Below are 27,413 nucleotides of genomic sequence, written 5' to 3' on the forward strand. Positions count from 1 at the left end.
TTCACCTTTATATATTATATCACACACTTGGAAGTGCGACGAGATACTGAAACCAAACGAGAGAAGAAAAAAAAAACCCTGTGGGGGAACACATCCTCCCATTTCACCCACTTCACTTCCCTCTTCATGATCTGCCATATTCCTCATGCAGATCTCTATCCCAAAGACCACTCCTCCCCACCCCTGCCAAATTATAGAAGAACATCAAATAAATTCTTAGCATAAATGATCGATTAAGTATGAAAAGCAACTACAGTATGCACAATACATTTAAATAGCATGCCAAGAGCGTCAGAGTCCAGCATCATCCAGCCAGTCCATAGCTTCCTTGGGAGAGAGAAAGAACAACTCCATATACTATACGTAGTTTAGCCGGAAACATCAAAGAGAACGTAATTTGGGCTTGATGTAATTGCGTCTTTACATCTCTAAAATCCCGTCTTTTAAGCGGAGTTGTTTGAGAAATCAGGGAAAATTACAATTTAATTTCCATTATATTCATACATTTTAATTTCTCTACTTTTCCGTAGAATAGTATCTCGATCTTTACAGTTCAAAATCTTGAGCTATATAGGACGTGGTGGAGCACCTGGTATAGGTTTTTTTCCCGGGACACAATGGGCTCTTTCCACTCCAAAACAAGGGGATAACAATTATTTTCTCACTAAATCAGTTAACCAGGGCTGGATAAAAGAAAAACAATCCTTCCCCTCCGTGCCCTCTGGAAGGCCAAGAACACGCAAATTATTCCTCCTTGCTCTATCTTCAAGCTGGATTACTTTGTTTTTTAGGTCTTTATTTTCTGCAGATATGTTTTTTACATCCTTTTTCATTATTGTCATGTCTTTAATAAGGCCTTCTATTTGACCTTCTGCTGTCCTCAATTTCTCTCGAATTTTTCCGACCTCATCCCGTAATAACACAATGTCATTACGTACCACTCTAATCTGGGTTGATAATTCCTCTAATGCATGGTTGCTCTTTTTAAATTCTAGCAACATTTCAGCCAACAGGAGTTCATACGTTTTCTGCTCATTTTCCTCTGTCCCCAAGATATTATATCTCGATCAAGAATCCGGCTTCGCCTCTCCAACTATGGCCTTTTGGGTTAATCTAGTCCTCCCTTGGGAGGTTTCCAGAATTTCTCCATCTTGGAGATATTATCCAGCTTTTGTAAGCCTTTATCTTTCGCTCGCTCTATCTTTTGGAGACACTCCCCCCTCCTCCCGACTTTCTATTGACAGATTTTTGTGTCATATGTGTAGAGCAAGAGGATTTGAAGGATTCAGCTTTGATGGGTTAATTTACACGATCAATAAGGGGAATGCAGTCTATTGCCCCCAAGAATAACCCAGAGTTAGGTCTGCAGTGTATTTTCAGTAGATTTAAAAACCCAGATGACGTGATCCCTCCAGCTCAAACCAATTTTTACAGCATATTTAGAGCGAAAACAAAAAGATTCCACACTTTATTAATTATTTGAAAGCTCTAATATTTTCTATCATCCCATGCAGTCTCGCAGTTTTTCACACGGCCAAATTTTTTTTAACTATATCAATAGTAGTCGGAGTGTATAATATGGTACAATCGACATGCACAGAAATATTATAGTATACAGTATATTACAGAATTTACAAAAACTCTATTTTTTCTTTCGCCTGTCAACCAGACCAATATGCGTGTCCCATTATCTCTTGATTTTTCTTTCTTGCTCCCTGAGGTAGAAACAGAGGCAGGAGTGGGAGGCAAAGAAGTACGATGGTGGAGCACAGACAGAGCAGTAGCGTTTACACCATGCGTGCAGTATGGATCAGTAGCAATGCTGTGTAATGTATGCCAAAGGCACGCAGGTCGGCAATCAAAAGGAATGCCAGGTATCCATTCCTTCTAGGGTCCCCCTGCTAATGCCAGCGTGTAAAAGGTTATCCCGTTGGCGTTCAGGTGCTTGTTAGCACATTTGGCCGGGTGTTCGGTTAGCGCTGGCGTTCCTCCAACCGGAGACAGAAGCAGTCGGGTGAGTGCAGGAGCAGGAGGAGGAGCGCGGCGAAGACACACTAAGTCATGCCGTCAAGTCCCACCACAGAATATGTTGGGCTCTATCTCTAATTCTCAGTTTGCCCTGAGCTAGTGGATGGAGACTGCTATCATGTCTGCTATACACTGCATATAGAGAAGAGGAGAATCCTGCTCTCCTATATCAATCACACATACATACAGTGGGGTGCACAAGTCGGTATACAGAGGGAGATTTTTTTTAATCAGTCTAATTACAATATTGTGAGGCAGTCTTGAAAGAAACACAAGTTGATGCCATTATTAGAAAAATAACAGTCCGATGAAACCAACGTCAAACTTGCAGGTGCGGTTAATAAGCACAAATGTGTTTATTACTCAACAGAAAACCCTCTTGTAACAACTGAACAATTGAATTAACCTGGGGTTACAGTTTGGGCGGCCCTTTCATATAAAGGGGTAATTGGACCCACCTTCTACAATACCTCAGACCTGTACCATAACATGCCCCAAGAAAATGTAAGGACCCCTTGCACATGGCCGTGCGCATAATCACGGTCCGTGAATACAGGTATGGCCGGCCGTGGACAGTCACCTGCGTTTGCAGGTCGTGCTCACATTATAAAGCATGGGAGTACGGCCCTTAAAATAAAAAAATAGGACGGCTTCCTACGGCCTGGACACCTTCCTGTAAATATACGGGAAGGTGTCCGTGTGCCATAGAAATTAATGGAACCGTATTTTGATCCGCAACTACGGTCCAAAATTGCAGACCAAAATGACGGTCATGTGCATGGGGCCTAGTACCGCAATTGCAGTTGGAGCATGAAAATGAAAACTTCTATTTTCAGCAAGATGTAGCCCCCCTCACTATGTTTTAGCGGCGTGTCATTTTCTTGATGAAAAATTTGCCAATAGGTGGATAAGTAGACGAGGCCCGGTTGATGGGCCACCACAAATCACCAGACTTTCTTTACCCAGATGGACTTTTTTCTTTTGGGGAGTTATCAACGATAAGGTATATTGAGGAAAACCACGCATGGTGGATAACATGATTCACTTCATAAAAGAAGCATGCCAAGAAAATAATACCAATAAAGAACTTTGAGCCAAAGTGTGAGTGTAAAAACTAGATTACTGCAATGTGTAAATAGTGTGGACCGCCAATTTGAGCATATAAAGAGATTGTACTTCATTGTTTTGTTATTTTATAACATACTATTTAACTGTATACCTATTATTATTATTATTATATTTACCCATTATTAAAACTGTATACCTACTTATGCACCTATATGCTGTATATATATATATATATATATATATATATATATATATACACATATATACACACACATACATATATATACATATACACACACATACATATATATATATACATACATATACACATATATATGTATGCACATAAACACATACCGCAGCAGCATGGAGATTATCTAGCTGATCTATTATTATTCCTCCCTCTGCTGAACCCTCCCCCTTCATAGACTTACATGAAGCTCGTGTGTTGCCGACTCACTCTCTCCTCCTGCTCCCCCCTCTCCATAAACGTGTGTGTTGCTGAATCACAGTCTCTCCACTCCCCCTCCCTTCTCCATAGACGTGTGTGTTGCAGACTCACTCTCTCAGCTCCCCTCCCCAAAGCCTTCTATAGGCAGCCAGTGAAATGCCACACCCCCTCCTTCTGCAGCAGTCAATTCAGCTCTGTAACTAGGGACGGACATTGCTTGACAACTGGGGATGAACAGCAGATTACAAAAAGGGAGACATCTAGTGGCAGTAACTTCTCACAGAATTTGCATGTATAAAAGAACTAAATTTTATCAGTAAGTACATTACAAAGTTGTTCTTTATCAGGTATACTATTATTTTAGCATAAGTTGTTTGAAAAGTTAGTGTCCATTTAATAACTGGACAGACTGTGTCCACCAGAGTGAGAGATTCTTAAAAAAAAAAAAAAAAAAGTGTCTCCCTTCTTTGGCTCATGGAGGGGAGGTTATGAACGCAAACCCCCCTCTATGACGTGCATATTAACTATAAGGGGATATGGAAAGGAGTTGTATTCATTAAGCAAAATCCTTAATTCTTGGATAAACTGACCTGTACCAATTGGTGCCTCTGGGGCAGCAGAAATCGGAAATATCTTGAGACGTTTTCCAGTATATAATGATCTGTAAAAACACACAAAAAAACCACAAACTGTTACCATGTACCTGTACAGCAACTAGAAATTGATGTGTTTCGAATAAAAATCAAGAGCAGCTTTCAATTACATGTATTGAGAAATAGCATCTCTAGGTCACAGCAACGCATTGGATGTTTATGCAAATGTTCAATGAAACATAGATATTTATCAAAAACCCTATATTATTCCTACTGTATCGGCCAAAATTAGGGGTGACTTTAAAAATGAACAAGCCGTGAGTAATTTTAAGTTAATAAACGTCCTCCCATGAACACCATTTTGTTTTTTTTACCTCAGTAGGTCCAAGAAATTGTGTGGCGGTTCATCTCTCAATATATCTTTACAGACGTTTTTTGTTTTCGTTTTTAAATAAAGAGCTTCAAATCCCCTGCATTGTCAAAGTTAAGTGAAAGAATTCGGACTACCTGCAGCAACCACAAGGGGGAGATTAACAGCTAATTGCATACAAAATATACGTTGAATTTAATAAATAAAGCAGTACGCAGTTAGTAGCGGCTATCAGAACCCGGAATTTAATCATTTCACTTTATACAGTTGATTTGGAGCTCCGTATCTGAAAAAAACAGAACTTTAATCACTATAAAGATATATTAAGAAATAAATCAGAATAAAGTACTGGACCTAAAAACGACATAGTTAAAAAAAAGTACTTTAAAATGAATGCCACTTTTGAACACCATTTCCTTTTTATGTCCAAAATTAATTTAAGAACATATCTTTCTAGTCAGAGCTCTGTTTTTTTCTGATACAGAGCTCCAAAGCCCATGCTTCCTTATAACAGAGAAATAGCCGAATGATAAAATATTGGCTGCTTTTAGCCACACCAATTAAAAAAACGGATTTATAAATTAGGTTCAATGGGATCTAAGGCCTTATTCACACGAACGTGTGCATTTTGCAAGCGCAAAAAATGCAGCGTTTTGCGCGCGTTGCAGTTCCGTGAGTCATCAGTGAATGGTGCGTGGCTGCGTGACTTTCACGCATATTCCATCCTTATGACACGCGTTTTTGATGTTTAGAAAAAGAAATTAAGGAAGTGCTTTTATTTTTTCCTTCATTTCTTTATCTACTGTTGCGCGAATCCGGCGCGACACACGGAAGTGCTTCCGTGTGCTGCGCGTGATTTTCACGCACCCATTGACTTCAATGGGTGCATGCTGCGCGAAAAACGCCCAAGTATAGGACATGTCATGAGTTTCACGCAGCGGACAAACGCTGTGTGAAAATCACGGCATGTCTAAACGGCCCCATTCACTAACATAGGTACGTGCGACGCGCGTGATTTTCACGCGCGTATCACGGACCTTAAACACGTTCGTGTGGATAAGGCCTAAGTCAGTAAGCTCCACCTGGTGACAGCAGCAGGCAGACATGTATAATTTAGACTTGAGTCACACGAGCATGTTCGGCCCGTAAAGGACGGAACATTTTTCGGCTGCAAGTCCCGGACCGAACAAACTGCAGGGAGCCGGGCTCCTAGCATCATAGTTATGTACGACGCTAGGAGTCCCCGTCTCTCCGTGGAACTACTGTCCCGTACTGAAAACATGATTACAGTACGGGACAGTTGTCCTGCAGAGAGGCAGGGACTCCTAGCGTCGTACATAACTATGATGCTAGGAGCCCGGCTCCCTGCAGTTTGTTCGGTCCGGGATTTGCAGCCGAAAAATGTTCCGTCCTTTACGGGCCGAACATGCTCGTGTGACTCCAGCCTTGTGATAAAACTCTATGCCTATGTGAAGGGAAACAATGATTTGGAGCTCTATACCAGAAAAAGGAAGCGGCAACAACTATAGAGATATATTATAAAACTAGTGGGCATCATAGAGGCTTAGTGGTTAGCACTGTTGCGTAGGGTACTGGGTTCAAATTCGAACCAAGGGCAACAACTGCATGGAAGTTAGTGTGTCTTCCCGTGTGTTTTCTCAAGGTACTCTGGTTTCCATCTCAGTTGGTTTCCGTTCCGTAAAGTTCCCATTTTTTTCACAGAAACAATAGCGTGGTCGACTACGCTGTTTCCTTTAAAAAAAAAAAAACCTCTAATTTTACGGAACGGAAACAAACGGAAACCAACTGAAATGGAAGCTTTATCATCTAAATCAATGGTAATGCAAACGGAAGCTATGGCTCGGCTTTCCGTTCATCTATTGCTGTGAATAAATAGATGAACGGAAACCCGACGCTGATGTGAACAGGCCCTAAGGAATTTATATTGAGCCCCACTGGGGATATTGAGTGATGAAAACTTCTATACCGCCCTGCAGAATGTACTGGCGATACATAAGCGCCTGAAATTATTAAATCTACACAGAATCGTAGACCCTACCGTATTTTGATTAAGAAAAAAAGAAAAAAGAAAAAAAAGGAAAATCAACAATAGAGTACAAATGGCGGGTATCCATTTGGAAGGAGGGATTAACAAAATGAAGAAAAAAAAAAAGAATGCGTCTTACAATATTCTGCCTGAAACGTGTAGGTTTAGGTGCAAGTCCAGAATTTCACCTATGGCCAGCATACATAGGTCTCAATCTGTAGATAACTGGGAATATTTTATCCATGCCGCTCGGAAAACAGCCTAGAAGATTAGCTCGTTTCACTGCATTATTAGGACGCAAAATCGAAGTGATCTAAAATGTTCTCAAATGGAATCCTTGATATATAATATCAGCAATTAGGCTTTGCAGGCCTATTCCCAGTATACGTCTCATAAAATAGCTCAGAGTACCTCTCATTACTTTAGATATGATTGCCTGTAATTGAAATGCTCAGGAGGAAAAAAATGTTTTTAATGGGGTAGCTGCTAATTGGTAACAACAGACGGGGTGAGTCACATGAGAATTAACCCAACCTTGTCCCATGCCCCTTCACAACGCAGTGGGATATGATAATCTGTATATAAAAAAGGTAAAAAAATAAAATTAAAAAAAAATGTGAAAAACTAGTTCCCTTGGCGTGTGTTTATACATCCGCCCACTCCCTGCTTTCCCAATGCCTCATGTTTAGTAAGCTAAATGCAGGCGATTCATTTCATTCTTAGGTTACACGCTGGAATTAAAGACACAGACGCTCAGTAACTGTTTACAACAGGTTATCACCAGACAAAAAAAACGTACACCCTTCCCCCTTCTATGTTCTGGCATAGAAATTAAATGCTACATGCAATTGTTAGCTATGAGTGATGGACATGTGTCATTTTCAACCGTACTATGTAAGTGAATAGGAAAACTTACTTTTCCATTCAGACACACAGCTTTGTTTTGCAAAGTAAATTTATGGACACATTTTTAGGGCCAGTTCACACAAAAACATCCGAAATTGTCCCCTATTGATTTCAATGGGAAGCAAAGCGATTTTCCACCAGGCGGCTTACGGAAATCAATAGGGGCAGAAAAAAACTGCGACGCTCAGTTAAGCGTTTTTTTGCTGCATTTTTTTTCCCCACGGTCCTTGCATTAGCTTCAATGGCCGCAGGCGGAAAACACTGCGAAAAAGACACAGAATTTTTTTACCCAGAGCCTGTTTTTGATGTTTTTTTTTTAACTTTTATTTGGAAAAGTGGGGTTGAGGTCTTAGGGTATGTGCACACGATAAGTGGCTTTTACGTCTGAAATTACAGACTGTTTTCAGGAGAAAACAGTTCCGTCGCTTTAGACGTAAAAGCTCCTCCTGGCATTTTGCGAGGCGTCATTGACGCCCGTAATCTTGAGCTGTTCTTCATTGAATTCAATGAAAAACGGCTCAAATTACGTTGCAAAGAAGTGCCCTGCACTTCGACGAGGCATTCATTTTACGCGTCGCCGTTTGACAGCTGTCAAACGACGACGCGTAAATGACAGGTCGTCGGCACAGTACGTCAGCAAACCCATTCAAATGAATGGGCAGATGTTTGCCGACGTATTGGAGCATAATACGCCTCGTTTACATCTGAAAACAGGTCGTGCGAACCCAGCTTTAAATAGAGTATCCTGTTTTTTATGAACCACCTTCCCAAGAAACTTTAGTTTTCCCTAAAGCGGAAAAAACAAAAACACCTTGAACTTCATACCGGCGTTCTATTGGTGCTTTGCCAAGAACATAAATACCTACTTTTATTAACAGTAAGGCCATGCTCACACAGGCATTATGGGCTATCCGTGCTCAGAGAGTTATTTCCAGTATTGGTTCCCGGGCAGCTCATGACAACTGCTGCTTGGGACCTGGACTTGCAACCGCAGCCCGTATGAAAATCCACATGGATTTCTAGAACGGCAGTGATGAGGTAAGCATAAATTTGCGGATGGGCGGAGCTTGATGAACTTCGATTTGATCAGTGAAAGGGTTATATTGTGTGACACACACACACACACACACACACACACACACACACGAGCTGCGGTCAGCCAAGCCGTAGGTCCAGCTGACTGATGGATTCAGCTTATAGCGGCACTACGCAGCTTCTATGTATAGTGGATACATAGAAGCTGCAGCGCTAAAACTTAATAACATTTTTAATAAATGTCCAATAGAAAAATGTTTGAAAACACTAAAAACAAACATTAAACTTAAATTAAACATAAAACTCTGATATAAAAGGTGAGCTCCCTAGTCTACACAAAAGTGTAGAGGTCCAGCATGGTCACCCCTGGCTGCAAACTTTCTACTTTTCACTCACTTTTCCCTTTAATATGAGCTGTACTTAGTGTTTACCCAACAAATTTTGGTATGGACACAATGTATACACCTTTACGAGGACACCTGTGAAGAAACCTTAGCCAAATTAGTCTGTGAGCCTCGCTCACAGCTCGGTCCTGGGCGATCTTCTCAGGCTCTGTTGATATCTGCGTTGGGGTCCCGTTCTGACGTTTCTTTCGGCAAAACAACGGATCCGGTGCACAACAGAGACAAACGGAAACCATGGGCACCGGATCAGTCACCATTGAAATCAATGGTGATGGAAACGGAAACCTCTGGTGTCCGTTCTTGTCAGTTTGTCTGTTCAGGGTCCCATTCTGACAGAAAGCTCAGACCGAACGTCAGAATGGGACCCCAAAGCAGAGGTGGACAAAGCCTAAGCTCAGTTCTGATCAAGTCAAAGTGGATGTGACATAACCGCGTAGTTTTTGATAAGACTTTTTACAAAAACATGGCAGAAACTTAATTTGACTCAAATAAAGGCCAATAGTTATCCATGTAGAAAGGGGATGTCTGAATCAGCCTTGTAATTGCATAATTCGGCAGATTTGCCATACATGACACTAGGACGACCCATATAAAAGCTGTAATGGCAGCCATATTGGTTTTGACAAAGTGTTCCAAGAAACAGTTATAACTTAAAAAAATAAAACAGCTGTAGTATTCCCGCATAAAAAATATTAAAACATGCCATTTGATCAGTCATGCCCTCCCCCCATTTATATTGTACACATAAAGCATACAACACATTACTAAACTAAGATACATAAACGGTAACATGACAGCAAGCAGGAAAGACACCAACAGAGCGCTAAAAAGAAGGCCAATTGTGTCAGGCAGAGAAAGGGTTAAGCTTTCCTAGCTGCAAAGAGCTTAAAGAAGCCATTTGAAGCACTTGCTGAATTCTGTGTAACCCGTCTCTGCTGAGAGCCTGAATTCTTCCAGTTTGGGATAAGCCGATTACAAAACAGGGTTTTCATTTTCTCTCCGCTGCCCGTGAATACAACTTTTGTTTCAATTCCCATCAAACACACACACAGGCTTTTTGAATTACTAAGAGTTTAGACTTGTCTCCTCCAAAATGGATCACGCTGCAATATAAAGCAGTAACAACTATGACTATTTCATACATGCCGCTTCAAATCTCTATGGAAAGGCAGTGCTACACCACCGGACATGGAGAAAATATACACATAGGCCTCACTCATGAAACCTGTCTAACCAGATCTGTCGCCCATAGCAACCAATCACTGTGCCGGTTTCATTTTCTCAGAGCAGTTTTAGAAATGAAAGCGGAGCTTTGATTAGTTGCTATGGGCAACAAGGCCAAGTTTTCTATTAGGCCTGTGCTCGTCATTCTGTTGTTCTCAAATACACGCAGTACATATGCACGTCTTCATACGATTTATTGAAAATGTTAGTCACTTTGGTAAAAGCAGTTGGGTCTGCTCCCCCCCCCCCCTAGGAACAGCGCAAATCTCGTCCATGGGCTGTGTCCGGTATTGTCTCTTATCCTCATTCAAGTGAATGAGACTAACTTATCTAATCCCAGACAACATTTTTAAAAATAATATTCTGATATTTATTCGTTACATCCTTTTTTTTTTTATTCCCTTTTCTAAAAGTGACAACAGAAAATCATTACCATTACTGATTGGTTGTTACAAAGCTTTCCCAGACTTCTGAAGGGCAGTTTAGTTACGCATCGCCCACCCCTATATCGCTGCATAACAAGACAGATTTGCCATTCAGAAGTCTGGGAAAACTTGGTGGCAACCCCTGTGGGAGCTGTAATGATAACCATTTCCTATCTTTGAATTTGGAAAACAGAGGGAAGAAACAGATGTAATAAAGATGCGGCTAATAATAGAATATCCAATGACGTGACAGAAGAGGAAGACTTTACGATGTAAGTTTTAGGTAGAAATGGTCTTAACGACAAGGTGGTTTATTTTCTTTATCTTGGACATAGCGCAGCTCTCCGTTTTACACACAACAGTATACACAGAGCAGCTCTAGGCCATATTCAGAATACTTATGAGGCGTAATAGAGAAACGCAATAAACTGAGTTATTGCAATATATTATCAAAAGCACTGTATGTACATGTAGTCACTAGTACTACAGAAAACGTGGCGCACGCAATGCACAACAGCCGCCATGCTTGTTCCGTCTGGAACCCCACTCATTACTGCGCCGCATCACACTAGGCTGACTACGCTGTGTGCCCTTCTAACCTTTGCCGGTATCCCCTAATGCCACGATCAAAGCGGATTGCGGCATTCAAAAGGGAAAATGAGAAGGGGGACCCACTTTGAGAGTGTCACAGGTAATCCCTGTGACGCGATCGAGAAACATACATTATATGGACAGACAGCTGGAGTCCCTTGATGGACCCCATGTCTGTCTGACCATATTTCCTATTATTAGGACATAATTAGGTATGCTTTAACTACTGCCTGTGTACTATCAGTACACTGGCTAATGTACAGGCATATAGATATACGCCAGTACATTAACGTTTAAAAATAAAAATAAAATTAAAAATCCCCCTATGGGATTAATAAAAAAAACAAAAAAAAAAAACTTGATATTGAATGATATTTATAGTACTTTTTTTTTTTTTTAACTGCACTTTTACAGGCCCCTAAATGTTCACCATTAGCTTCAACATTTTGTGCGGACTTTATTTCGGATACAGAGCTCCAAATCCCCTGCATATAAAATTGTAGCCACCGCTAGAGGGAGCGTACTGCATTCAGCATTATTATGGAGTTTAATGTATAAATCGTATGCAGCAAGCTCCTAAGCTCCCTCTAGTGATGACTGAGCGTAGTCACAATAAAATCATTTATAGAGTTCGTCCCATTTATAGCAGATCCCCTGGATATGCTATTAATGTTTGACAGATACAGGTCCTAGCATTGGGCCCGCAGCGATTTCTATAACAGGGTTAACCCTTGCCCCACCCCACCCTAGTAAAGCAGCTGCTGGTCGCTGATACCAGATGGAGACCAAGTGGAGAGGTGGTCATTCTGGTTCTATGGGAGTTATGAAACATAAGGGAGATGTGTGCCCCCTCCTCTTCATTTATTCCCCGCCTGGATGCGGCCGCTGCACCAGGCGAAAAGTGGGTCGTGTGACCACGGGTTCTGGGATCTTTCAGATATTTATTGCATATCCTGTGGATTGGCAATGAATGTGTAAGATGGGAAAACCCCTTTAACTAGGTCTATACAGGGATTTTGAGCTCTGCCAGCTATAAAGATATATTGTAAAATTAGTCTGTATAGAATTTTTGATCTATTACATTTGCTTTTAAATCGATATAACAATATAATCCATAACAAAGAATACAAATGTTTACTCACATATTACCCTTCTGAATCTTATGGATATGTAATCAAAACTCACTTGGCTGTATAATGCATATAACAAAAAAAACACCACCACAAGTATTAGGCCCCTTTAAAAGTTTCAACTGGGTGTCAGAACACAGTGGACAGTTACATAATCCATTATTTTGTCCACAGAAGAGAAATGCATTACGTAGTTTGGAAATCTTATTTTGCTAGGGCCACCTCAACACTTCGGCAATGGAACAGCACCAAAAATAAAGCAAAAAATGAAAACAAAAGTAAAAAATAAATAAAAAAAATTCTCTTTTGAAGCCCAAGCAAATATCCTGAGCCCCACACATCCTGTCCTGCCTCTCTACGGTCATTGTACATTTCCACTGAAACTTTTCATTATAACATGTTCTATCGTTGCCACAGCAACGCGTTCCCTCCCTGCCCTCAGCACTGCTTCCCCCGCTGTTTTGAATTCTGACTTGGCATAAAGGTTGCAGCTGCCATTTCAAATATCCGCGAGCATGCCAGCATCTCTGACCTATTTTAATTCAGTTTACATCTTAACTCAAGTGGAGGATGGCAGGGAAAATACACGACAAGTAGCGAGACAGATGAAATAATGCTGTGTCACTGTCTGCGATCACACCAAAGCGCCTAAAATAACTGCCTGGATTAGACGATGCTACGCAGGACTCAGACCTGGGCTTAACCGGTTAATGTCCAGTTGTTTATTGAAAATAAATTAGATAGATAGCTATATATCTATCTCCTACTTTCTACGTCGGCAGCGCGTAGCCCATGTAGGAAGTGATGTGTCGTGGACTAGCTTGGTGGGTATATAAGGTGTGCGATAGGCTGTCTGAACACATATCACTCGTAGTGGTCATGGGTATAAGGGGCGATTTATCAGAGTTGCAAAGAGTGATCATTATTGGCTTTTGGGCCAAGGGTGACAGTATTTCTCAAACAGCGCAGTTTGTGAACTGTTGGTGTGCTGCTGTGGTGAAAGTGCATCGTGAGTGGAAAAATGGCACCATTGGGAATAACCGACATAGATAATGCGGAGCACCACGTGCCATTGTTGCGAGAGGTGAACGTCGGCTACAAAGGTGCACGAGGGTCGAACGGCACGCTACAGTGGAGCAACTCACCGTGAAAATCAACCAGGGGGCTAACAGCCATGTGTCAAAAACAACAGTTCAGAGAACCCTACGGCGTATGGGGCTCCGAAGATGGTCACTGCTCCTAGGCTAACAAAGGTGCATCGGGAAAAAGGCTTCAATTTGTACGGCAGTATCGGAATTGGACCACCAATGATTAGCAAAGGTTTGCCTTCTCCGATGAGTCAAGTTTTCAACTTCATGGAACGGATGGACATTAGCGTGTCAGGTGAGAAACAGAGAACAAACACCCTGCAACCATTGCTGGAAGAACACAAGCCGGTGGTGGGAGCGTTATGGTCTCTGTAATTTTTTCATGGCATCCTCTGCCCACTCATCCATTTGGAAGGCACTCTGAACCGATTTGGTTATGAATCCATCGTTGCAGATCACGTCCACCCATACATGCTGTTTGTCTACTCTGGGGCAGATGGAATCTTCCAGCAAGACAATGTGACATGTCACACGGCTAGAAATGTACGACAGTGGTTGGAAGAGCACGATCAAGACTTCCAAGTACTTCCCTGGCCCCCTAATTTATCAGACTTGAACCCAATTGAGCATCTATGGGACCACCTCGATCGCTCTATGGATCCTCCCCCACGCACCCTCCAGCAAATGTGGGATGCACTGCACTCAGCATGGCTCCAGATACCTGAGACAACCTACCAGCATCTTATTGAGTCACTCCCAGCCCGTCCTGCTGCAGTCCGTGCTGCTATCCATGGTTTGGACTAGCTTGCAAACTGAAACGCTACCTAGTCCTCATGTAGACCAGGGGGTCCTGCTACATAAAAGAGATTACGAAGTCAAATCGGCACTCGGTATCGAAGTGAATGTTAGCATACTATATTCAGAAGTGTCAGCACAGTTAATACGCTGATATTTTTGCTTTTTAATTTTTATATTTTGGCTTTATTTATATTTTTATGGCTAAATGATAAACCTTTTGTAAAGGATCTGCCAGGCACAGCTTCTGTGTCTACGCCCATAGGTAATCAGTCTGCACCTGCTTCTAGGTCTGTGAGACTGACTCCATCTTCCACCACTCAGGATGGCAGGCTTAGGAGTGGGAGAGCCTATCGCAGCCTGGCCGGACGGAGCTAGCTCCCGCCCTCTGTCTATTTATACCTGCCTTTCCTGTTCCTCCTTGCTTGTGATTCTTCTCGTTTGGTTTCCTGGCCCTGCTGCAGCTTCTTGAACTATTTGACCCTGCTTCATATTGACCCTTGTTTACTGACTACTCTCCTGCTCTGCGTTTGGTACTTCGTACACTCCTGGTCTGACTCGGCTTGTTCACTACTCTCCTGCTCTGCGTTTGGTACCTCGTACACTCCTGGTTTGACTCGGCTCGTTCACCACTCTTGTTGCTCACGGTGTTGCCGTGGGCAACTGCCCCATTTCCCTCAGCTTCTGTGTACCCTTGTCTGTTTGTCTGTCGTGCACTTATTGAGCGTAGGGACCGTCGCCCAGTTGTACCCTGTCGCCTAGGGCGGGTCATTGCAAGTAGGCAGGGACTGAGTGGCGGGTAGATTAGGGCTCACTTGTCTGTTTCCCTACCCCCGTCATTACACCTTTTTAAGTGGACTTAGGGATAGACCCAGAGGAGGAAAAAAAACACAACAACCCACAAGATTATGGTTGCGTGTCAAGTAGTCTTAACTGGTTATCTGGCTTCTCAGACTTTGTAAAGTCATAAATGTAATACAGCAGGTTATTTCAACTGCAAATCTGAAGCCTAATAATAAGATTTAAAGGGTATATATCACCATGCAGGTTTTCTAGATATCTGGATTGGTAATTATAGAATCATATGATAAATATAATCTGCACTATGCGAATCTGATTTTCTTCCAGTAACTTAGACTGCAGCTGTCCTGAATGTTATTTAGGTCTCTTAACAAAATGGTTAAAAATACATATTAGGGGGCCCGCCCTTGTCCAGCCCTCTTAGAATACAGGATTTAGCAACTGATTAGTCGATTAAACACACACACAAACTCCGCTGAACTGCACTGAATCTGATAATCTAAACCCTTACTGATGCTCCAGCTTTCAGACTCATTCAGACACAAGCAAACCCTTTAGACTCTTTCACTTCAAAGTAAACATTCCTGAAAAATGGCCCAAATATACTCTAAAAAAGTAAGATATCAATTAACTGAATATCCACCAGTATATAATAAACTAATACTGATTACAACCCCAAAAATTGGTAACAGGTACACTTCAAATTGTATTTAACCCATTTATGACCAAAAACTTCATATGTACGTCATAGGGGGAGGGGAGGTTCTATGGAGCAAGCTCACAGGCTGAACCTGTTTCAATACGTTGCGGGTGTCAGCTGTATATAACAACTACAGCCCTGCTATAATGGCCAGGTGAGAGAGAACGCAGTTTAACCACTTAAATTCCGCAGTCAATACCCCCTCTTTGTCAACGTTTAATTTTCTAACGTTATTCTCCAATGTTTTGCTGATCAATTCTTCTTGTATGTCCATTACACTGGTTGTTTTCTGATGTTCAATAGTCTAAATTACAAAACAAATTCATATTAACTATTGCACTTACAGCCCACTAAGCCCTTGTTCACATCACATCAATGATGTCTGATTAGCATGCACGTCGGGAGAGCTCCCAACGTACAGGCTAAACGAGTCTATAGGGCTCCATCAGCCTGATTAGAGTGTTCTTTGGCCTTCGTTGGGCTGGTATACGTCAATATATCTTTTATTTGAAGGATGGACTATACTACGCAGTATACGTTTTGTTTAAACATGGAAGCCTATAGGTGACATATGCCACTGTATGGCATATGCCACAAGCTTCTGTTTAACGGATACATCATGGGCTCTCCAATTACCTTTTATGATGTACCCATTAAATGGATACCATTGTAGTCTATGGGTGACGGATCCATTAAATCGATGTTAAATAGTGGCATCAGTCACGCATGGACTTGGCATCCATTTAACAGATATGTCATGAACTCTCATGACTCTAGTTCACAACGTATCCGTTTTATCCCTTGGTGGCATCTGACGTACAATTATGTCGGATTTACGCCATCACAATATGGAGCAGGCACCATATGCGACGTGTGGCGGATGACACCTGTCTGCGACGTCCAGGATCGGAGATAAATCTGATCTCGGACCTTTAGCCCCTCAGATGGCACAGTCGATAGTGAACACAACATCTGAGAAGTTAGATAGAGGGAGGCTCTCTCTGTACCCCAATCGCCCCCATCTTCTCACGACATAATTGAAGCGTGCTGGTCGATTATCATGGCAGCCAGAAGCCTATTGAGGCAAGGCTTAATAGTAAAGCACAGATAAAGGCAATATATAAGTGTTGCAGTGTATTGCATTAGTGATGTAACGATTTCACGGTAAAGTCCTCTATGAAAATGACATTTTTTTAAAATGTTTAATAAAATGTTTTTTAAAAAAAAGTAAAAACAAAAACACTTCTCTAATTTTCTACAAAATGTTATGTACGCAAAAGAAAAAAGTTAATATTATTGGTGTTGCCGCATCCGTAAAAGTCCAAACCATTAAAAGATCAGATTATATAACCCGGCGGGTGAACGCCGTAGGAGAAAAACATTCACAATGCAGGCATTCTGTAATGGAATAAAAAAAAATAGTCATCAAAAAAAAGTGACATATACCCCAAAATAGTTTTTGGGGATAATAGTTGGGAACAGCAGTGAAACATTTAAAAAAAAAATAATTTAAAATTAAAGTATAAATTTGGTATATCCGTAATTGAATTGACTCGTGGAATAAAGTTAATGCAGTTTTTACCGCAGGGGGACGCTGTAAAAATAAAATAAAAAAATATATAATTAAAAATAATATGTTTTCCAATTCCACTCCAGGAAGAACTTTGTTTCAGTTTCACACTACATTATATAGTACAAAAAAATGGTCAATTAAAAACTACAACTTATGCCGCATAAAGCAAACCTTTATATGAATGTCCCCTAAGGGGTTAACAGATACCATTAAAGCCTATGGTGAGGGATGCATTCATGTAGCAGATGTGCAGAGAAGTCCAACTAAGGGCTCGGATCTATTTCATACAGTTCACCTGCAGTGCATTCAGAGCTGGAGAAATGCCCCTATGCCACCTGCACAAAGCGCTGCTAAAGGGACCAGTGATCTGTGCCATATCCACCCACTCCAGTTTACCCCACAGCAATCATAACAGCCACTGAAGTGATTTTATATATATCTTCAGTCGGAATAATGCACCGTTTCTGATTCTGCAGCCAAAAAGCCTTACGATGGTCAGATTTGGCACACATTTAAGGTTCCAGACAATTTCCCACTGAAACTTTAAATTCCACAACAAACGCAGGTATGTCAGTGCTACAGACTAAAACAAAAATTACCAAGTTGCCTTTGGGTGCATCTATCCTCCCACAGAGCAGGAATCTGTCACATGGGCATGACGTCATCGGAGGTATTTTAGCCCAGTAGAAAATAGCATCTACCGCTTTCCTGTACCTCTCCGGTAGGCAGCGTTTTCATCAGAGGCGGTTCTAGCAGATAAGCTTGCTAGATGCAGGGTGAGATTTTTATTTTTTTAAAGTTACAGACACAAAAAAAAAAGCTGTGGCACGGCTAGTCAAAATTTCTTGTTGCCATTTGCAAATTCTTGGGACCATTTTGATCGCCATCTTGAGCCCTGTTTGTGTGTTGTATTTTTAGGGTATGATACAAATGGAGTATTTTAATTTTTAACTTAGTCTGTGCAGATCTGGACTAGAATATAGATTGGAAATCAGAATACGTAAAGCAAAAGTTGATCAACTTTTTCCACACAGCAATGTCCCAGGCAATGGTGTATGACAAAGCACGCTTACTCAGCAATCGGAGCGACAAAACAAAAGTAACCAAAATCACAGCTATTCTTCAGATAACGTAAAACAGCTTGGTTTACAGCTATATCGATGGTAATGAGGCTACCCACTCATCTTATTAGATGTGCCCCAGAATGTAAGGTGCATCTGGGTCTTCAAACACTGCAGGAAGCGAAAGGTGTCAAAACGGTCTCTGCCGCCGCTTCACTTCAGAGTCCAATCTTGCTATAGAAGTAATGGGGGTGACCCAGCTATTAGCGTAAACCTGAATTAGCAGTCCTTAAATGAGACATCACTATGGAAGTGATCTGGTGGCCAGTCTAAGGTGAGACTAGTCAATCCAATCCTGCACGTGTCAGAAATATCGATCTCCTTTGTGAAGGATAATCAGCGCATGGGTTCCGTCTGGTAATAAAAGACTATTTCCCCTCCCACATGGAGGTTTCTTGGAACCTAGAGGTCGATCCTCATTGATTCTCGTGGCAGCAGCCATTAAAGTGTGGACCGGTTTCAAACCATTCTTTAATAGCGACCGCGAGAATCAATATGTGGCTTAACCTTTAGGATACAAGAATCTCCATGTGGGAGGGGATGCCGTCTATCAATACCAGAAGGGACCTATGCGCTTACTATAAAATTAAAAGGGCTGTCTAGTGTAGCGAACCCATTTCCACATACCCTATCAGGGAATTCTGAGTTAATAGAAGGGGTCCTCCGTTTAGGATCCTCATCTCTAGGCCAGAGTGTAAAGCAATTACAAAGAGCGTCTTTTATCTAGTCCTGCATTATACAGACAACTTATTCATATGAATGGGCACTGTGTATTGTCAAGGGACCCATCAAACAAGTAGAGATTGTACAAAGAATACCACCCAGCGAAACCTCTTTAAGACGGCCATCCAAAGGGGTGATCTTTTGGAGAGGTTTCAGTGCATTGGATGTACATAATGGGAGAGAGAATGGATCCCCTTCGATCAGATTATTATGTCTTATAGGTCACATCAATAGGGGTCATCTAATGTATAGTAGACAACACCTTTAACCACTTTAAGAGAATCTGTCACCTAAATGCATCTGTTCTGTCTTTGGACTGGTAGTTATAGAGTCAAATGATAAATCTGCACTATGTGTCTCTTAATTGTGTTCCAGTAATTTGCACTGCAGTTTTCCCAAATCTTACTTAGGTCTCTTAACAAAATGACTGCTCATGAATATTCATTAGCGGCTCTGCCCTTGTTCCGCCAACTTAAAATGCAGGATTTAGCAGCAGATTGGTCAATTGTGTAACCTCGCAGAGCAGCAAATAATTATTATTATTATTTTTTATTTTGCTTTCTCACATTTCATTTACTACAACTTTTTATTTTTAGTCATTGACGTAGTTGTACGAGATGTCGTTTTTTTTATTTATGTGAAATTGTTGCTTCAGGCGGGGAGTATAACTGAACTGACACGCTAAAGCTATGAAAACCTTTGCAGCCTTTTTTTAAAATTATTATTTAATGTATATGTTTAGTGGTTTCTAATAGATATTTATTAAAAATTTCATTTCGTTTTAGCGCTGCAGCTTCCATTTATTTACTACACATAGAAGTTGCATAATGCCGCTGTAAGCCGAGTCCGTCAGTCAGCTGGACTGACTACTCTGCTGCCAGTGTCTTTTGTGTGACTCAAACAATACAACCCCAAAACCGATTAAATCTAAATGTATAAATTTGATCTGCATTAGGGATATATTGTGCGTCAGAGGCGCACAAGAGCTGCTGTCAGCCGAGCGGTTAGCCAGATGACTGACGGATTCGGCTTGAAGCGGGGTTATGCGGCTTCTATGTATAGTGAATATCTAGAAGTTGAAAGGCTCAAACTAAAATAACATTTTTAATAAATATCTATTAGAAAAATGTTTACAAACACATACCTTAAATAAAAGAAAAAAAGGCTACAACAGTTTACATAGCCTTTCAATAACAGTGTCATTTATTGTTCGAGTTATTATTGTCATGGGGGTATCAAATATATGAATGTTATTTGATGTGGCGTAAATTAACCCCTTAATAACGAAGGTATTTTAAACCTTAATGACCGAGCAATTTTGTAAGTTTTTCCATCGTCACATTCAAAGATCTATAACTTTTTTATTTTTGTGTCGACATAGCTGTATAAGGACTTTTTTTTGCGGGACAAGTTTTATTTTCTAACAGTACCATTTTGGGGTACATATAATTTGTTGATTAACTTTTTAATAACTTTTTTAGTGGGGTACTGGGAGAAAAGACATTTCGCCATTTTATTTGCGTCTTAATTTTGCGCCGTTTACCGTGTGGTATAAATAACTTTATTCAGCGGGTCGTTACGATTGCGGCGATACCAAATTTATATGGATTTTTTTTTTACAATTTTCTTGTGTGTCGCCATATTTTAAGAGCCATAACTTTTTTATTTTTTGACCAATGCAGCTGTAGGAGGGCTTTTTTTTTGCGGGACGACTTGTAGTTTGTATTGGTACCATTTTGGAGTAGATGTGACGATTTGATCACTTTTTATCAAATTCTTTTGAAGGCAGGATGAAGAGAAAACTGCAATTCTGGCGTTGTTTTTTATTATATTTTTTACGGCGTTCACCGTGCGGGTTAAATAATGTAATCGTTTTATAGTTGGGTTTGTTACTGACGCGGCCATACCAATATGAGTAAATGTTTCCTTTTTTTCATAATAAAGTATTTTTAAGGGGAAAAAGGTGGGGGGGGGGGTTTACTTGGGACATTTATTTATTACAAACTAACTTTTTTTCACTTTATTTTTAGTCCCACTGGGGGACTATGCTGTGCAAGGCTTCTGATCGCGATTATAATACACTGCAATACTTCGGTATTGCAGCGTATTATTGCTGGTCAGTGTAAAACTGACAGGCACCTGTTAGGTCATGCCTCTGACATAGCCGAACAGGCAATCACTAAAGGCAGACCTGGGGGCCTTTGTTAGGCCCCTAGGCTGCCATAGAACCCATCGGCACCACGCGATGCAAGCGGGGATGCCAGTGGGATGAGAGAGGGAACTCCCTCCCTCTAAAATCACTCAGATGCCACGCTCGCTATTGAGCGCCGCATCTGAGGGGTTAAATATGATCGGAGACCACTGCTAGTGGTCTCCGAAGGTTGCCCTGAAACCCGAGGCTGTTAGCAACTGCCTGGGCTTCAGAAGCACCCCGCACGATGCGGGGAAAGTTCTTCTGAAGTGCCAACGTGAAAAGGCGGCGCTTCAGAAGAACTACCCTGAACGGCCGACGTAAAAATACTATACGCCGGTCGTTAAGGGGTTAAAAAACAAAAACACTTATTTATACTGCTGTTTTTTATAATTATTTTTCTTATTTACATTTCAAGATTTAAATTTGTAATCCTGCTTTTTAAGGCCTCGTGCACACTTACGTCACCGTTTTCACGGCCGCTTTTGACGGGTCAGTGAACCCGTTTTAGCGGCCATGTGGTTTCCGTGTGCACTCCCGTGTGCACTCCATGTTTCCGTTTCTGTGCGCCGAGCATGGTACTGTCCAGGGTGACAGTACCATGCTCGGCGCGCGGAAAATACAATTTTAATGTAATAAAAAAAAAAAGTTCATACTTACATTCCTCCTGTCCGACCTCCAGCGATGACGTTCAATCCATGTCGCCGCTGCAGCCAATCACAGGCTGCCGCGGCCGCTGCAGCCAATCACAGGCTGCCGCGTCACAAAAGAAGGTCGGACTGGAGGAAGAAGAGGGACTCGTCACCAAGACAACGGCCGGGTAAGTATGAAATGCTTTTTATTTTATTTTTAAATCAGCAGCCTCTTTTCTCTATCAGTTATTGATAGAGACAAGTGGCTGCCGATTAGTGTAATATTTTTCTAATGTTTTTCTGCCCGCCCGGCGGTTGCTAGGCAACGGCTTCGTCACACACGGACGGCACACGGATGCCTTCCGTGTGCCTTCAGTTTTTTTGACGGCCCCATTGACTTGCATGGGCCCCACGGTCACGGAATCCCGGGCCAAAGTAGGACATGCTCTACTTTGGATCGGAAAGGAGCAACGGACCGTCAAAAAAACTGAAGTGTGCGTGGCCCCATTGAAATGAATGGGTTCAGGGTGCTATCAGTGACAAAAACGGATAGCACCCTGAAGGAAAAAACTGAAGTGTGCATGAGACCTTACTAATAATGTACTGACTTATGTTAATATAGCTGTACATTACACAGGCAGTTATCCCAGTATATACTAAAGGCAGGACTACAGGGCTACATGTGCATATGTAGCAAGGATTCATCAAAAAGCTTGATGACATGACAAGGGGATGTCACAACTCTATTACACCACAGTCTATATTGATTGCAGTGACCAAGGATTTAAATGGTTGATTTCTCCGATCCCGGCCATTATAGCTGGAATGTGGCCTCCTTCCACGGTTGATGCAGTTGTGCCCACGTGGTCACAGCATTGTATGTGTGTGTTGAGGAGCCATTAGCTTTCCTGACATGTCTGTTTTAGTAAATACTTGTATTCCCAAAAATCTTTTAGTGGAAATCTACATTGTGCCATTCTTTTTTTATTCCTCTTGCAAATGTTTGAATGAACTGTCAACTGGGTGTTACCAATTCCCCTCGTCAATAGGGCGTGTCCCTACAATCTGACACGATCAGCATTGATTGGACAGTGCCAGATTATGTAGGGACACGCCCCATTGACAAATGGGTGTTACCGATTCACCTTGTCAATTCATTCAACTATTTCAAGGAGGAATAACACACACATCATAGTTATTAACCAGGGAAGCTAGTTAAATGAAGATTATTGGTGAATAAGAAGAAATCAAAAAGGTTTGTGCTATCTTTGGAGCCCGGATTTTGTAAATCAGTGGTGGTCCGAGATGTCAGACTTCACCAATGTGATCTTCTCACAGGCATCTAAACCAGAAGATGATCAATTTGACTGGATGTCTTGAACAAACCAACATGTTCACTACCATATGGTAACAAGGGTTTTACATACTCTTGTTATTAGGGGGTTATATACAATTTTTATTTAAATAATGTACTTAGTCCCCTGCTGTGGAACACACAAAAGTAAACCTCGCTCTCCACTGCGACAGTGTTGTTAAAGGGATCCTGTCATCGACATCTTACCTTATAAAACCTCCTGACCCCTCATTGGCCGCAGCTGTCCATAGTTGATTTATCGGTTCTTCTCTCCTCACGTCCTCCTCTTGCCCGAAATATTGTAATTTAAACTTTTACCGCCTTTTATGGTCATTTATTTTTACTTTGTGACGCAGGATCTTAACCCCGCACACCTACGCCGCCTGTCCAGCCCTAAATGCCGAAATCTTGTTACAAATATTGCGCATGCGTGCTTCACCAACCTTCCCTGCTTCATTCATACAGAAATAGTTAACTGCGCATGCACCGCGCGGGTACACACCCCCTTTCGTCGTCGTATGTCATACTGTGAATCGCTGACACGTCCGTGTCGGCGATTCAGTGGGAGAAAGTGACCGGAATGAAGGGGAAGTAGCGCTCGTACGAGCGGCTGCAACCCCTTCAAAACAGCTGATTGGCGGGGGAGTCAAACCACAACCCATCAACAAGACACTAAAATAAAATTGACCTCCTCTTCGGCTGCAGGTCCTCACTCCATCAACTGTCGGGATGCTGTGCACTGCTTCGTTCACTCTGCTGTCAGGAGACGGGGGCTGGATTAGGAGAGGAACAGACTGCATATGACGACGTCACACTAAGCGCCGAGCATGCGCAGTAAAATAATGTGAGAACAGCTGCTTTAGTGTCTCAATGTGCAAGTGCGGGATTTCATGTGCAGTGGAGTGAGAGAAGCGGTCAATCAAAAACAAGAAGGCGGAGTCAACTCAAACGCCGGAGGAATGAAGATCAGACTCTTTTCGAGTGAAGATTTGACTCTTTTGTGCTCATTTGCATACAGCTCGGGACCACTGAAAAACGGAATACTAAAGGTACAGAGCTTACTTAGAACATATTTATAGGTTAGCGAACAATGATTTTTCACCCACTTTCACAAGGTATTGCTGGCTTGATACCTAAAATGCTGGTGACAGGTTCCCTTTAAGCCTGCTGCAATAATCACTGAGCTATAAAGCGTTCACGCTTATCATTTCAACAAAACCTCTTTGTTTATCCAGACAGAAAAGTTTTGCAGCGACTTAACCCTTTCACGACCAAGGACGAAAATGCACGTCCTGGTCGGCTGCTAGTTCCCGCACCAGGACGTGCATTTTCGTCCGCATTTCAAACTGTCACTCTGTGTAAACACAGAGTGACAGACGCGCGCTGACAGCTGTCCTAGACAGCTGAGACATCAGTCTTGCCGGACAGCGGACCATCGCCGCTGCTTTCGGCAGTTAACCCCTTAAGTGCGGCGACGGATTGCCGTCGCCGCATTTAAGTGGTTTGAAGCACATCGGCAGCCCCCACGAAGTGATCGTGGGGGCTTCCGATGCTTGTCACGGCAATCGGAGGTCAGATAATGACCTCCGGGTTGCCATGTACGGAAGCCTCGGAGGAACAGCCTCCGGCCGTTCCTCCTCTGCTTCCTGTCAGTGTGACAGTCACGTCACAATGACAGTTAGAGTACATTACACTACGTGTGTAGTGTAATGTACTCTAGCAGCGATCAAAGCTGCAAGACTAAGTGTCCCCTAGTGGGACAAGTGAAAAAAGTAATAAAAATGTTTTAAAAAAAGTGTAAAAATAAAAGTTATAAGTTCTATAAACACAAAATGCTTTTTTTCCTATAATAAGACTTTTATTATAGAAAAAAAATGAACACGTTAAAAAAGTACACATATTTTGTATCACCGCGTTCGTAACGAACCCAACTATAAAACTGTAATGTTATTTTCCCCGCACGATGAACACCCCAAAAAAAATCAATAAAAAACGACGACAGAATCACAATTTTTTTGGTCACCACCGCTCCCTAAATAAAGAATAAAAAGTGATCAAAAAGTCGCATATACCCGAAAATAATACCGATAATAACTTCTATCCGTCCCGCAAAAAAACAAGCCCTTACACAGCTTTTTTGACTAAAAAATAAAAAAATTATGGCTCTCAGAATATGGGGACACAGAAATTTTTTTTGTTTATAAATAAGTCATTTTATTGTGCAAACGCTAAAAAAAGGACCAAACCTATATACATATGGTATCGCCGTAATCGTACCGACCCGCAGAATAAAGTAACAATGTCATTTATAGCATACGGTGAGCACCGCAAAAAGAAAACCTAAAAAACGGTGTCAGAATTCCTGTTTTTTGCTCAGGATTGCAAAAAAAATTAACAAAAAGTGATTAAAAAAAAACAGCACGTACCCCAAAATGGTACCAATGAAAACTACAGATTGTCCCGCAACAAATAAGCCCTCACACGGCTCCGGTGGTGAAAAAATAAAACTGTTCTGGCTTTCAGAATATGGCGATGCAAAATGTGCAGAGTGTTCCAAAAGTGGATAAGATCGGGCGCCATTTATCAGTGCGACACCGGCCACATATCTATGAATTATTATTTATTTACCGCATTATTATACCCTCTTATTATGCCCTGATGTTCTCCGCACAGATTACATATACCCTGATGTACCCCGCACAGATTACACATGCCCCCCACATTATAAACTGAAATACCAGCGAAACCCAAAACAGAAACCTACCAAGCAAAATCTGCGCTCCAAAAGCAAAATGGCGTCCCTCCCTTCTGAGCCCTGCAGCGTGCCCAAGCAGCAGTTTGCGCCCACACATACGGTGTCGCCATACCCGAGAGAACTCGCTTAACGTTTTATGAGGTATTTGTCTTCTGTGGGACACACTGGGCACAACATATTATGCACTAAAATGGCATATCAGTGGAAAATTGCAATTTTCACTTTGAACCATCCGCTGTGCACTAACCCCTTTGCGCACTATGACTTAATTGGCCGTCATGGTGCGGCGGTTGATGTATGGAGCCGGCTCAAGAGCTGAGCCCGCTCCATACGATGCGGGTGTCGGCTGTGTATTACAGCAGGCCCCCTCGGTACGAACGGATAGGAACAGCGATCGCTCTGTTACAGAAGCCTGTAAGAATAACAATTTACTGCAATACATTAGTATTGCAGTATATTGTACCAGCGATCCAATGATCGCTGGATCAGGTCCCCTAAGGGGATTGATTAATAAAATGTGTAGAAGAATTATAGTTATTAGTAGTGAGAATTTTTTTTTTTAAAGTTAAAAAAACAAAACAGCTTTTCGCATTTTTCTTCTAAAGTAATGTCAAAAAATGAACAAAATTGGTATCGCTACGTCCGTAAAAGTCCGAACTATTACAATATACCATTATTTAATTTGCACAGTGCACACCTTAAAAAAATTTATAATTGAAACCGGCAAAATCGCAGTTTTTTATTTTGTCACCTTCGCTCTAAAAAAAAAATGTAATACAACTTTTGAATCACTTTTTATGTACCAAAAAATGGTACCAATAAGAACTGCAGCTCCTCCCGCAAGAAATAAGCCCTCACACCGCTCTATTGATGGAAAAATAAAAAAGTTATGGCTCTTGGAAAGCGGGGAGTGAAAATCTAAAATAAGAAAGCAAAAACTGGATCAGTCCTGAAAGGGTTAATTCATTTCTAATGAAAAAACGTATGACCACATGTGGGGTATTTCCGTACTCGGGAGAAATTGCTTTATAAAAAATGGTTGTTTTTTTCCTCCTTTATCCCTTGTGAAAAAGAGAAAATGCAACATTTTAGTGGAAAAAATGTTGATATTAATTTTCGCGCCCTAATTCTAATAAACTCTGCAAAAGACCCGTGGGGTGTAAATGCTCACTATACCCCTAGAAAAATTCCTTGAAGGTTTTTCCAAAATGGGGTCACTTTTGGGGGGTTTCCACTGTTTTGGTCCCTCCAGTGCATTGCAAATGCGACATGGCACCGAAAACCATTCCAGCAAAATCATAAATCCAAATGGCGCTCCTTCCCTTCTGAGCCCTGCTGTGGGTCCAAACAGCAGTTTATTACCACATATGGGGAATTGTCGTAATCGGGAGACATTGCTTTACAAATG

General features: G+C 41.6%; 1 protein-coding gene across 1 annotated transcript in view; it reads right to left on the reverse strand.

The window, feature by feature from the left end:
- Positions 1–27,413, reverse strand: part of MRPS31 (mitochondrial ribosomal protein S31) — a 64,928-nt gene that overhangs the window by 21,502 nt on the left and 16,013 nt on the right. Inside the window, exon 5 of the mRNA XM_075851750.1 lies at positions 4,138–4,208. Coding sequence (XP_075707865.1) covers positions 4,138–4,208 — 71 coding nt within the window. The remainder of the gene's footprint in view (positions 1–4,137; positions 4,209–27,413) is intronic.

Source organism: Rhinoderma darwinii, chromosome 2 (genome assembly GCF_050947455.1).
Source record: "Rhinoderma darwinii isolate aRhiDar2 chromosome 2, aRhiDar2.hap1, whole genome shotgun sequence".
NCBI lineage: Eukaryota > Metazoa > Chordata > Amphibia > Anura > Rhinodermatidae > Rhinoderma > Rhinoderma darwinii.